The sequence below is a fragment of the Saccostrea cucullata genome, unplaced genomic scaffold (assembly GCF_032062105.1).
Source record: "Saccostrea cucullata isolate Sc308-1 unplaced genomic scaffold, CSIRO_AGI_Scuc_v1 ctg2287, whole genome shotgun sequence".
In the NCBI taxonomy this organism is placed as follows: domain Eukaryota; kingdom Metazoa; phylum Mollusca; class Bivalvia; order Ostreida; family Ostreidae; genus Saccostrea; species Saccostrea cuccullata.
Genome location: NW_026918818.1, coordinates 82,960 through 97,159, shown reverse-complemented (window position 1 = coordinate 97,159; position 14,200 = coordinate 82,960). Strand labels below are relative to the sequence as shown.

The 14,200-nt window shown below is 30.4% G+C and overlaps 1 protein-coding gene across 1 annotated transcript; it reads left to right on the top strand.

The window, feature by feature from the left end:
- Nucleotides 1-499: 499 nt before the first annotated feature.
- LOC134271705 (uncharacterized) lies at nt 500-12,411 on the top strand. Its single transcript, XM_062753917.1, has 8 exons — nt 500-671; nt 4,941-5,198; nt 6,271-6,408; nt 6,950-7,087; nt 7,878-8,030; nt 8,336-8,456; nt 11,700-11,868; nt 12,136-12,411. Exons 1-8 carry the CDS (start codon nt 500-502, stop codon nt 12,409-12,411), a joined length of 1,425 nt encoding a protein of 474 aa, XP_062609901.1.
- The last annotated feature ends 1,789 nt before the right edge of the window (nt 12,412-14,200 follow it).

The window sequence follows — 14,200 nt, the reverse complement described above, 5'->3', positions numbered from 1 at the left end:
ATATATATATATATATATATATATATATATATATATATATATATATATATATATATATATATATATATATAAATATATATATATATATATATATATATATATATATATATATATATATATATATATATATATATATATATATATATATATATATATTTATATATATATATATATATATATATATATATATATATATATATATATATATATATATATATATATATATATATATATATATATATATATATATATATATATATATATATATATATATATATATATATATATATATATATATATATATATATATATATATATATATATATATATATATATATATATATATATATATATATTAAGTCACTAATATATTGATATGAGGATTTTGCACTCTTCATAGGCCTTGCTTTTATTACATTCAAAGCTCTGTAATTTAAGATCTTTTTCTGATACAAATTTTTTGGGTATTTTAGACGATTTATCGGCATACAAACCAACAATGCAAGGTTACGGTCACAAAATAGATGTAGCTGCGAATGCTGTAGATAGATCAATATACACATGTTCTTCTACAGACTTATTTAATCCAGCATGGTGGTATGTGGATCTCCAAAAAGTCAAAAGTATTTTTGACGTAGAGATATATTACAGACTTTATAGTACCGAATATGGTAAGTAAGAAATATATGAATTGACACATATAGATCTATTTAATGAAATACTTAAAAAAAAATAAAATCTTTAACTCCTTTCTGTACAGGTATTGAATAACTACATGAATTAACCCTATTTAAATGATACATTTCATTCTCTTGTGTACGAAGGCGGCGCAGTATCCACAAGTTGCAATTAAAAATATGTATGTTACACTTTAAATCCAACGAAAAAGTTACTACTCTATATTTTTTAGTGCAAATGCAAATTCTTCATACTGTATTACAATCTAATTTCCTCAAATTTGGGTGTTTATACTTTCACAAATATGAATTTTATAACGTTTTATACACCGGGTAGAAATCCAACTTTTAAAACATGGCGGCTGCGTTGACGCAGGCGGTGCACTGGATTATGATCAAGTATGTTGATTCAGAAAGTCATAAAGTCATAAATGTTTGGTAGGGAAGGAAATGTTTTCTGATTCTTAGTATTTAAAATGACTGAAATTGTTTCTCTATGTAAGTGAATAACGGAAACTAAAAAAAGAGAAAGGCCTAAGAACTGGGCAAGAGTGCCACTGTGCAACTCCATAAACTATAATCATTTATTATTTGTGCACCATGAAACTAGACAATATCTCTTTTCACCATTTAGATTCGTAGTGTAGCATCTGATTGCCAAAAAAATTATAAAAACACATATCTCAGTTGATTATATACGCAAGAGCATGCTCTACGTTTGAACAATTTTCTAAAACGGGGTAAATTATTGGCAAAGTTGATGTAACAAGAATTTAAGGTAAGTCACTCGTAAAATTTGTTAAATCAAGGATTTTTTGGGAAGTATATTTTGGATTAGTACTCATATAGTATGACTCAAAATCGCAGAGAAAATAGGGGGTCAGTGTGCATCTTACTGATCTATTGTACAATTAAATTGACCATTTTGCACTTAAATTTTAACTAATTGATTTATTACTTTATCTCTAATTTTATTTTATCAGATGTTACTACGTTTATAAATTTAATCTTATTTTACATAAAATAGTTTGAATAATATTTATCATTGAACAAATATTGCAAATTAATGCGCTTTTATTATTGTGTGACCTTTTTGCACTAAAAAATAACATATTTGTGGTATTAAAAAACTAAATTGGCAATAAAATATTTTCTTATATCAAGCTTTTTAGGAGTTAAGTGCTGATCAGTCACAAATATCGAGTAGTTTAAAAAAATGAGAGAAAAAGTTTGGGTCATTGATGTTAATTTTGAAACATTGGTCAAAATATGTGATTTTCAGGCAAAAAATGGTGTAAATTTTATCTTGGCTTCTTTAATATATCTTCATTTCTTGGCAAAGTTTGTTGAGGGAAGGTGTAAAACTTGTTCTAAAAATATAAATTAAGACCTATATTAAATATTCCTGCAAAATCATAACGGAAAATATCCTCCGTGTAAAAGTATGTGAGGCTAACATTTCAAGACAGTAATTTAATAAAATTTAATAAATCTGAATATCCTTCCACCACAAGAAATAGTCCCTCATAAATCTTGCTTCTTTGTAGATTTTTAAGCAGTTTTTTCGATGAATGTTAAAAATTATACATTGTTGAATATAAATATTTATAAAAATTGAATTTTAATAAATATTTTTTAAGTAAGAGGTTCTGCAGGAACTTTTATAAAATGCAGACGAGTGACTTACCTTAAGCAGATTCGTATAAAGTCATAATTTGGGAAGTTCTATGGTCGATACAATGACCTTAGCTTGTCAGCAAACACAGTTTACCATTGGGTCAAATGCTGACTGACGCTTTTCATACTAATTGTTAGGCCATTATTCATACACTGAATTGACGACGGGTTTTTCTATTATTCCCGGTCATGACAAGGAGCACGCGGCGGGTGTGACCGGTCAACAGGGGATGCTCACTCCTCCATGACACCTGATCCATCTCCGATGTTTTGGAGGTCCGCGTTTGCTCTGCTCCTATTTTGTATTGTTTTAGGGACTTTTAATCTTGAATACTGTTCTAATGATAATATCTCCATATTTTTCATTCAATACACCCCTAACGAAGATTTCAAAGTAAGATAAAAAACAATCTTCGAAACCTAGTATAATTTGCGCAAAAATCTTCCATAGTTTGTAGTTAGTAGTACGATTGACAATGTCAAAATAGAAACATCCAATGACAAACACAATTAAATGTTCAACTGAAGCGTTAGCGTATCGATCAGTGAAATGTAACATGAATAAAATGATTATAATATCAATCGTGGACACTCCAGGACCCGTTAATTTAGTGGCTAACTCGGCCTTGTACCAGAGTTAGGTGCGATTTCTTTCGTTAAAATTGTGGGTTATCTGAACATAACCCACACTTTTCTATAGCTCCGCCCAGGTAGTCTGGACAAAAGAACTATAAAACCATGCACAATTTTAAAGGGAAACAATCATGCGGGCTAGTTGTACCAAATTGATGAGTGTAAAAAAAAAGTAAATTTATCAATTGGAGACATCATTATGTAATATGTATTAAATGATTGTATATTGTTAAACGTCCCTCTCGATAATTTTCCACTCATATGGAGACATATGCCGGTGAAGGGCTTCAAATTTTGACCTTTACTTGGCACTCAGGGGCATTGAGCAGTGAGGGATCTTTATCGTGCCAACGGCTGCCGCTGACACGGGACCTCGGTTTTTAAAGGTCTCATCCGAAGGACCCGCAACTTTTACTTCAAAGTGCTGAGCGCAAGGCGAAGGAACAGTTGCTACCCATTTTTTATCGACTAAGGTCAGTCGCGGCCGAGAATCGAACTCACAACCTCCCGATCACAAAGCGAGCGCTCTTCCGACTGACCTACCATAAACGGTCAGCATTATGTAATAACTATCAATCAAAAACGGCATTAAAACTTTCACTTTCGTCAACAATTGAAAACAATTCTTCAGAAATAGATTGGTTTTATTATTGTTTTATTTCTCATTTTATTTTTACATTTTTTTTTAAAGTGCGTTGACCAGGGTGATGTTACATTAGTATAGATTCCAATATCATCCTTTTCATAACCAACAAAGGAAACATGGTACATAAACATAACTGTGCTTAATAATTAGGTTTTCGATTGCGGATCTAGCCGATCAAAGATCTAATTTTCATTAACTTGAAATATACAAAATCCTTAACAAAAATTTCAATCAACTTACCACTGTGCACGACAAAGTATGTATCGGCTTAACAAAAAATTAAATTTATAATATATTTCAATAATTTGATTTTGACGTTTGAAATTAAATTTATGAGAAAAAAAATCAAATCAAATCAACATATCTCATTGAAACCAAACTCTTTAATCCTAACGTCGCGAATTCGAATCCCACTGTGGAATGTGGAGACCGGTCCTTCGGATGAGACCGTATGAATCAAGGCCCCATGACTTTGTAGTTGCCGGCACGTAAAAGATCCCTCAATGCATGCTCACTGGCCCAAATTATATAAGTGCCTAGAGTAGGACAAAATTTGTAGCTCTCCACCGGCAAGAGATGACGTCTACATACGTGTGAAAAATTCTCGAGAAAAACGTTAAATAGCATAAGATCAAATTTTGAAAAGTAGTATACAATTCACTTACCTTACACTCGATGGACGTGGTCATAAGGACACGCAGGAGCGTAAAATCATATAAAATCTACATGTATCATTGAAACCAAACACCTAATTTTTCAATCACATGAATCAGTCCGACTATAATTTTAGTTGACTTACAAATGAATGATTTTTGAAAACTATGGTACAAGTCATTTACCCCATATAATACTGTTGATTATGTGCAGACACCCGATGGGCGTGGTCATAATGACAACTCGGGAGCTACGCTCCCTCGTGTCATTATTAACACGCCCATCGGGTATATGCACATAACCAACAGTATTATATGGGGTAACTACTACGTATAATTTTTGTGCGTGAGTACACACATAATAACATTCAAATCAATTTCAAAGTTGTTTAGGCATAAAAACACAGCAAATGTTAATACAATATTGTCATTTGATAAAACGCCGTTGAAATCTCTAAACAGTGAGTTATATGCACACTAGGAATTCCTTCTGATGAATACGCTTTTTTCAACAATAAATTTTACTTGATAAACACATACAACGGTTTTTAAAATAAGAGAATACAATTTGGGACCTTCGGTATTTCCAAAATACATGTAAAATGTGTTACATTTATGACATCTTAGTACTTATTTTTTTTTGTTATAATATAGAACAACGACAGAGAGAGCGTATGTATGGATACAAACTCTACATCTCTAACAGTACAGACTTCAGTCTCCTACACGAGGCTTATCTGTGTTACAGTCATTCAGGGCAGGAGTTACCCGAACTCAATGTAACTCATGTGTGTGTTTCTTTTGGTCGGTACGTAATTTTCTATAACGAAAGAGGAGTTCCTGGCGTGACGTATCCAAAAGGGGTCAATCCAAAAGAAACATTTACACAGCTGTGTGAAGTTATAGTACAAAGTACAGTAAAATTTGTCTAATCCGGACTCTGAGTACTCCGGACTTTTGTCCATTCCGTCTATAAATTTTAGTCCCTTGCACTTCTTTAACAAATTCATTTAAAAAAATTCTGTGTAGTCCGGATACTGTCTATTCTGTATTCCGAACGGCCATACTGGTCCCAACTGCTCATAATTAATGGTAATTATTCCCTCTAATCCGGCCACACCTGAGTTACTTCAAAGCAATTAACACCTTTCGCGGTGGATGTGATAATCCGTGTTTACATTAGCATGATTAGTGCCATGAGACGAACTCAGTGACACAGCCCATTTAAAAAATGTATTATATTATTAAATTACAATTTAAAAAAAAATTAACTTTGTTTTAACTCCTTTTACCACATTATAACATCAGCACAAAAATATATGTAGTACGCGATTTACAAATCAAAATATGAATCGGGATCGAAAATCGAACGCATTACAAAAATGGCGCCATAACACTGTGGGAGAATACGTAATTTTTTACATAAAAATTAAAAGTTCAATCTTATAATTAGCACATCGTAAATAATTGTGCATTACTGTTAATACATTGAATGAGGTCTTTGACAAGCGAAACCCGATCCGCTTGATACATAGTAGGCCTATATTATGCGCGCCTGTATATTTTGATTGACGTACCGTAACATTTCACCCGACTTTCAAAATTTGTGAACAAATAAGAAAATATAGTAGTAACTTATGTGAGACTATTTAATATTTTCTAGACTCCAAAATATTGATTGACTTCATCATTTAATTTTATTTATAATATGTATATGATGTACTTGTAAATAAACAACAAAATTTTCGAAATTGATATTTTCCTGCATTTTTCCTGCACTCCGGATTCTGTCTAAACCGGCCAAATTTTATGGAACCGGCGGTAGCCGGTTTGGACAAATTATACTGTATTTTATTTCATTTGTAAACAGTTTGCGATGAAATGTATACACTTTCAAAATTTTTGGATTTATTTAAAAATAAGATTATAATTAATATTACTCTAAAAGACGAGAGACGTTGAAAGACATACATACGTTTCAAAGGTTGTAAAAAGGATGGTGTTTATGGAAGTTTCTGTAACAAGTCCTGTCCTTCTAATTGTCAAGAGAGAAGGTGTTACATAACTAATGGTACCTGTGCTGGATGTAAAGACGGTTGGATAGGGGAAAAGTGTCTCGATGGTAAGATTGAGAAAATCATCAATTAAAGACATTTATTATTATCTATATACATCATTTCATAAATCTCTTTACTACGGAGAGAGGGATAGAGAGAGTTCAATATGCAAAGGAGTCAACAAAAATCATCTGTAATTTAACCGAATTTCAAGTAGTCCTTACCTAGCTTTAAAGATTTTCTCCAAATTGTCCTACAAGAAATTTCTCTTATTTTAAAAACTGAAGACTGTCAGGCAGGGATATTTAAATCTAAATCTCGAAACACTTCCTAGCTCTAAGTACAAAATTATGAGGGTAAAACACAAAATGCGAACAATTGACTAATGGTACTGAGAATAACATCTGCTCATTGAATCTATGCACATTCTAAAAATATTTGTCCAACTAATACAAATGATAATGATTAAATTTTATCTTAAAAAGAAAAAAATGAGGAAAAATGAGAATCCTCACAGATTATTATTTATGCCAAATCTCATATTATTTAAACAGGCTGTATTATTAAATATAAAAGTATAAAAAAAAATTCAATTCATGTTATAAGCTTGTCCAGCTGGAAAATATGGAGCCGAATGCAAGAAAACATGTACAGACCATTGTGGAAATAATACTTCTTGTAGTCACGTGACTGGTCAGTGTGAGGGGTGTCTATCTGGATGGATGGGACATGATTGTAATGAAAGTAAGATATGAGAAGAATTATTCTGGAATTTACTGTGACCACGCAAAAGAAACAGAGCTTCTTTTAATACAAAATTATGAAGTACTTAATATTACAAGATCTGTATGAATATCGAATTACAACAAAACCTACCACTGTATCTTTTAAAAAATTACTGCTCTTAATAGACTCATTGTGTTTGTCATGACGTCATCACAGTATTAAATTGTCCAGTAGAAGAGGGGGGATTAATCTTTGAATATATGAACATAAATTTTCAATTAAAAATCATAATGTATTTCTCTTCCATAATTCTTTCAACCTTTAAATTTCAATTTATAAAACATATTGATGATATCCTGTATGTCGTCAAGCAATTAAGTTTGGAGAAATACATCTGTGCATAAAATACAAAGTGTTTAAAGTGACTTGAGCGACGAAAACATGTACGAGGGTAAGAGTAAAATATTTGTGGTTTCATTGCAGAATACTGTAGAAGCACAAATTTTCGTGGGCATAAAATTTCGTTGTTTTGTCATCAAAAATAATTTCGTGTGCATTTAATTTCGTTGTTTTAAAACTAACCCTATTCAATATATAGTCAGATAAAATTTCGTGTGGGATTTAATTTCGTTGAATTTTGTTAACAACGAAATAAACGAAATTAAATCCCCCACGAATATTTGTGCTTTTACAGTATATCAAAGAAATAAAAAAAGGACCAGACAATGATTAATGTAAAAATATTTCTAAGAACTTGCATTGCAAGTACAGAAACAATACGAGTTCATCATTTAGCACACATTTTCAGTATGTCCATCTGGCACGTATGGAAGAGGCTGTGAACAGAACTGTAGTGGAAACTGTTTTAACAACGATACCTGCTACAATGTCAACGGAAATTGTCCTCGGGGTTGCCTTGACGAATTTCGAGGAAATCGCTGCGATGAACAAAGCGTTGTTGGTATGAGTATCATAGTACATCATTGTAGATAGTTCAATGTTATTCAGACAAATGTATATATATATTTTTACAGGCAATTATAATTTAGCTTAATACGAAAAATAACTGGTTCTTTTTATGGAATGTCAAGATCAATTTGTATTTTGTATTTCAAACAACAATTTTTATACTCTAACAATGTTTCTGAAAGTGGATTATGATTGAATTGTCCAAAAAAAAGATACAAGGATGTTTTCTCCCTTATAACTGATGTTAAAATTTACTGGTTTTTTTTTTACATGTAATTTCTTTTCTTATTTACATAGTAGATTTTAATCGCCTTTGCAGTGACCAAAAAGCCAACATAGCCGGGTTGACAGCGGGTTTGATTATTTCTCTACTGATCAATGTTGGATTTTGCTTTTTAGTAGTGCTTCACTTCATCAGGTATGTTTATTTGTACCAGTGGAGATTAGAGGAGCGTATTTAAAGCAGTGACACCTGAATAACAAATGAAACAATTTCATGTTGAAGATCTTCTTTGTCACATGATCAAATTCCGTGAAGCCACATATCATTAATATATCACACGGACGATCCAAGGTATCATCAGGTGTTTAGTTTAAAGATATTTTATTCATATATAGAAATGGATTGAACAGAAGGCATAAATGCCTATGATCGTTCTCTCCATAGGTCAAGGTACAATTACAAGTACATGTAAACATTGAAAAAATGTATGAAGAGTAGATTATCAATTGGTACATGGGGGAGAGAGAGAGAGAGAGAGAGAGAGAGAGAGGAATGATAAGAAAATATATATATATATTAACAAATGGATAGGAAAAAAATAATTATATAATAAAATATAATCAGCAAAAAGGAAGAAAACAAATAAAACAAAAAACAAGAACATATGATTGAGCAATTGTTGTTGACCCAGAGTAGGAAGAATCCCTGAAAGAGCAGTTTACCTAGTAAAATAATATATTTCCCATAAAATATAATAAACTAAAATTTATCAGGTGTCACGCGCGTGATCCCCTTGTCCTTGAACTCATTAGCTTCGAAATTTGAAAAGCAATTATTTTGTAAAAAATGATGAAGAATTATAGTTATTTCGATATTATACAATTATTGCTGGTTTTTGAGGTCACTCTAACAAAAAAATACTATAGTTAACTATAGTTCACTATAGTTAACTATAGTTCACTATAGTTCACTATAGTTAACTATAGTTTACTATAGTTAACTATAGTTTACTATAGTTAACTATAGCAAATCAAAGTGTCAAAGTTTTCGCCAAAGTTTTTCAAAGTGTCAAAGTTTTCATCAAAGTTTTTCAAAGTGTCAAAGTTTTTGCCAAAGTTTTTCAAAGTGTCAAAGTTTTCATCAAAGTTTTTCAAAGTGTCACAGTTTTCGCCAAAGTTTTTTAAAGTGTCAAAGTTTTCGATAAAGTTTTTCAAAGTGTCAAAGTTTTCGCCAAAGTTTTTCAAAGTGTCAAAGTTTTCGTCAAAGTTTTTCAAAGTGTCAAAGTTTTCACCAAAATTTTTCAAAGGGTCAAAGTTTTCGCAAAAGTTTTTTAAAGTGTCAAAGTTTTCACCAAATTTTTCAGTGTCAAATTTTTCACCAAAGTTTTTCAAAGTGTCAAAGTTTTCGATAAAGTTTTCCAAAGTATCAAAGTTTTCGATAAAGTTTTTCAAAGTATCAAAGTTTTCGATAAGGTTTTTCAAAGTATCAAAGTTTTCCCAAAGTTTTTCTTAGTGTCAAAGTTTTCGCCAAAGTTTTCCAAAGTGTTAATTTTTTCGCCAAGTTTTTCAAAGTGTCAAAGTTTTCAATAATGTTTTTTGAAGTGCCATAGTTTTCGATAAAGTTTTTTTTGATTATCAAAGTTTTCGATTTTTTCAAAGTTTCAAAGTTTTTGATAAAGTTTTTCAAAGTGTTAATGTTTTTGATAAAATTTTTCAAAGTGTCAAAGTTTTCGATAAAGTTTTTTAAAGTATCAAAGTTTTTGATAAACTTTTTCAAAGTATCAAAGTTTTTGATAAACTTTTTCTAAGTATCAAAGTTTACGATAAACTTTTTCTTAGTTTTCGCCAAAGTTTTCAAAGTGTCAAATCTTTCGCCAAAGTTTTTCAAAGTGTCAAAGTTTTTGATAAAGTTTTTCAAAGTGTCAAAGTTTTTCGCCAAAGTTTTACAAAGTGTCAAAGTTTTCGCTAAAGTTTTTCAAAGTGTCAAAGTTTTCGTCAAAGTTTTTCAAAGTGTCAAAGATTTCGTCAAAGTTTTTCAAAGTGTCAAAGTTTTCGTCAAAGTTTTTCAAAGTGTCAAAGTTATCACTATAGTAAATCAAAGTTTTCAAAGTGTCAAAGTTCTCACTATAGTTAACTATAGTTAACTATAGTATTTTTTTGTTAGGGCAATACAATGATTTAGGCATCTGAGGAGTACAATATTCACCGAGCCCGAAGCAATAATTGTTTTATTATATGATTCACTGATAAAATGATACAGCTCATTACTTGTTTGCATTTTATTAAGTCCTAGCCAAATACAAGAGAGTAACAGAATTAAAATGTTAATAAACCTTACTAGTCGTATCAATTTTTTTTTAAAATCAATTTTAGTAGCCATGAAAGAAATATATATAATGTCAATCTTTTTATAGGATAGATTTTGAAAGGAAGGAGTATTATCAGGGAAAACTGACTGCCAAAAAGTAAAAAAAAAAATTGTTGTTCAGTAAAAGTATTGGAGGGGGGTCTCTGCATCCCCTCTTACCACCCTCACCTAAAATATATATTTGCTGATGTTTTGTTCACAGGAAAATAAAAATCATAGTCCTTTAAATAGCTTTCTAAAACAATTTGTATCAATTTGGAATTCCCCAGTTTATTTTTAGATCAATGTAGAGGAAATAAATCCTTGTATTGACCTGGAACGTCACGTGCAGGTCAATACAACGTAATATTTTTCTAACATAGTTGGATCTCGGCCAATCAGAGAGATGGAAATTATTCAATCATATAATAATAAGGAATAGTTTACTATATTATGATTTCCTCAACGCGTGGAGTCGAAGCGTTTGTATTTCATTTTACATGCCATCAAATTATTCTGTGCAAAAAATGTATTTCCATCCTTCCATGTCATAGGTTTTTGCAAAAATTGTGATGAATTTAAATTCATACCCAATAGAACATTTTTTAAAAGAATACTTTACAACATGTGTAATGATAGATATTGTTAAGTAAAAGTATGATATGGCAACGTATACAGTTTTTGCAAGAATTGGTATATTTAAACTATATAAAATGAAATTAAGCCAGCATTTGCATTTTACATTTGTGAGGGAGATGGTTGCAAATAGATATAAACAAAAATGTAAGTATATAGCAATTTGACATCATTTAAAATGTTTCATTTTTTTTAAAAAGGCAGTAAAATCAAATGATAAGCCAGAGGACACTTATCGAAAGGGACATTTCGTTCTCTCCAGCTTTTACATTCCATATAAAATATATCATTAAAAAGTTTAGTCTATAATGAAATCACTGCTTATTTCCTTTTGCATGTTTTATTCTTACTTAGATATTTAAAGAAGATACCAATATGTTTTTTATTTGTTTTTCAAATTATTAAAGTTAAGAAAATTATTATAAGAAAGTAAAACGAAGACATTATTCATTGTAGGAAGAGAGACGTTACCCGCTTTAGGAAGAACGAGAACAAGAAAGAAAATGACAAGTCTTCATACGAGGTTAGTGACAGAGGGCCTTCCCAACAAAGAACTTCTGAAGACCATCTTGAAAATCATACATATGAGGATCTGAATGCGACACGAACAACAAGGGCCCCTCAAGTATATCGTAATCTCTCGCTCAATGACACAAGAACAGGCTCTTAATAGCAAAAATATGTATTAAATATCAATAGCAAATTAAACACATATTAACTGCTTTTAAGGAAAAGAAAATCTAGAAGCCTAAAACTATGTCTGATACATTCCACTTCTTGTGCTTGGTTTGGCTTGGCGAGGGAACAGTCACTACCTATTTTAAAGTTGACTTCCAAAAACAAGAGCAACCTTGAAATATATAGATCATTGAGACATTTGTGCTGTTAATAGATGTTATACTTGCGACATGTTGTGCCACCAAAGGACGTTCTTTTTTCACAAGAACTTTCACTTTCCGGCAGTCTGATTAAAACCAGCCCCTTCTCCTTTAGGAGAAGGGGGCTGCATGGTTTTAATCAGACTGACTTTCCGGAACTTGGACTTTACGGAACCCCTTTGGTCTGTATTTGGAACCTACAACTCACACCTACAACTCACGCACGGGAAATGCATCTTAAATCCGAAAGTTCAAAAGCAAAAATTCTCGTTATTGCAACTCTAGTGTGATGAATGTTCTGGATGGATATCCTTTCATGACAATGATTTCTTTTATTAAAGCCCAAACTTTTTACTAGACAGTAGTGGTCTTCTGCTAAGTAAAAATCTGTAACAGAATGCTAAAATTGAGATGACGACGAAGATTTAAAATCATTATCAAGTCCAAATAAACAAAATTTTGCTTTAATTAAAAGATTGATATTTTATTTATATGGATGTTACTTTATTGTAAAGAGAAGTAGAAAAAATACTTTACAAGCTGTGATTGGAATATAAATCCCTCTTTTATTCCAAGTAATAACTGTACTTTCTTTGAATCAGACTTTAACGTTGAATGATTATTTCTAAATTATCAGTGATTAAATTTATGTGAAAAATTTGTGGCATATGTAAAGATTTGTCAAAATCTTTGTATTTTGTTTCAGTCTTCCAGTAAAGCGATCTTAGCAACTTAACAAAAACATCTTGAAGCATGTTTATGTTTCATGAAAACAATAATATTGTGGAAAAAATATTGAGATAAGAAATTGAATGCAATGGTGAAGGAGCATTTTAAAAAAAATAAAATGATAAGGTTTCTATGAACAATTTTTGTTAAAAGATTGCTTTATCATAACTGAATGTGTTGATCGTATGCAGTATTGCTTTTTTTGACAGAAGATTATCTGACAAGGAGTAGTCAAAACACAAAAGGATAATAATGCATCTTGATAAATTATAACCTGCTGCTTAAGGACAGATGATATAAACAATATTTTTCTTAATATCATGTCACAAGTTTAGAAAAGAGGATAATTCATAGATTTGTTTCTTTTAAGAACGGAAAATGAAATACACTTGGAAAATATTAGTAATATTTCAATATAATTACAAATATGGACAGAACACACTCAGTAAAGGTTTACAAATTAAAACAAATTTCAGAATATGTTACGTTGGTGGAAAAAGTATAATTTAAACTTTAGAAAAATATACCAAGCCAGGTGAATTTTATTAAGAAAAGCAAAATGGCAAAAATCAGCCTATGTTTTATTGGTTATTTTTTGTCATTTTGTATTTTCTCATAAAATTCACCTGGCTTGGTGTATTTTTCTAAAGTTTATATTACACTTTTAGCACCAAGGTAACATATTTTGTAATTTGTTTTCACCTGTAAACCTTTACTGAGTGTTATTTGTCTATATGTATTTTTTCATTGAAATATTAGTAATATATTACAAGTCTATTTCATTTTTCAGTTTTTAGGAGAAAAAATGCTATGAATTATCGACTTTTCTTAACTTGTGACATGATATTAAATCCATTTCAAAGAAAAAAATTGTTTGTTTTATCTTTCCTTAAGAAAATTTTAAAAAGATTTTTCTATATTTTTTTTTATATATTTTTCCTGTTGAATTTTGAACCCCATTTTACGTATGGGAATTTTGATTTTAACAAGTTTCAGACTGCTATTCCAATTTTTATTTTCATATTTTAATTACTAATCTGAATTCCTCAGTTTTGAGATGAATTTCTTATAATTATATGATCAACGTATTCAATACACTGAAATTAATAGAATAAACATGGTATTTTCCATATTATGAAAAATACTATCAAAAGTGAGACAAACTGGAGATTTTCTTTCCTTTCACAAAAATGTCATTAGATATATAAATAGGCTGTTGTAAGGTATCAGGGTGAATGAATCAACGATGAAATGTAACTGAATAAGAAAAATATGAAATTAAATAAATACCAGCATTACTAATTGTCTGAAAGATATTTATTTATTTGAGTTTATTACTTGACATATAAG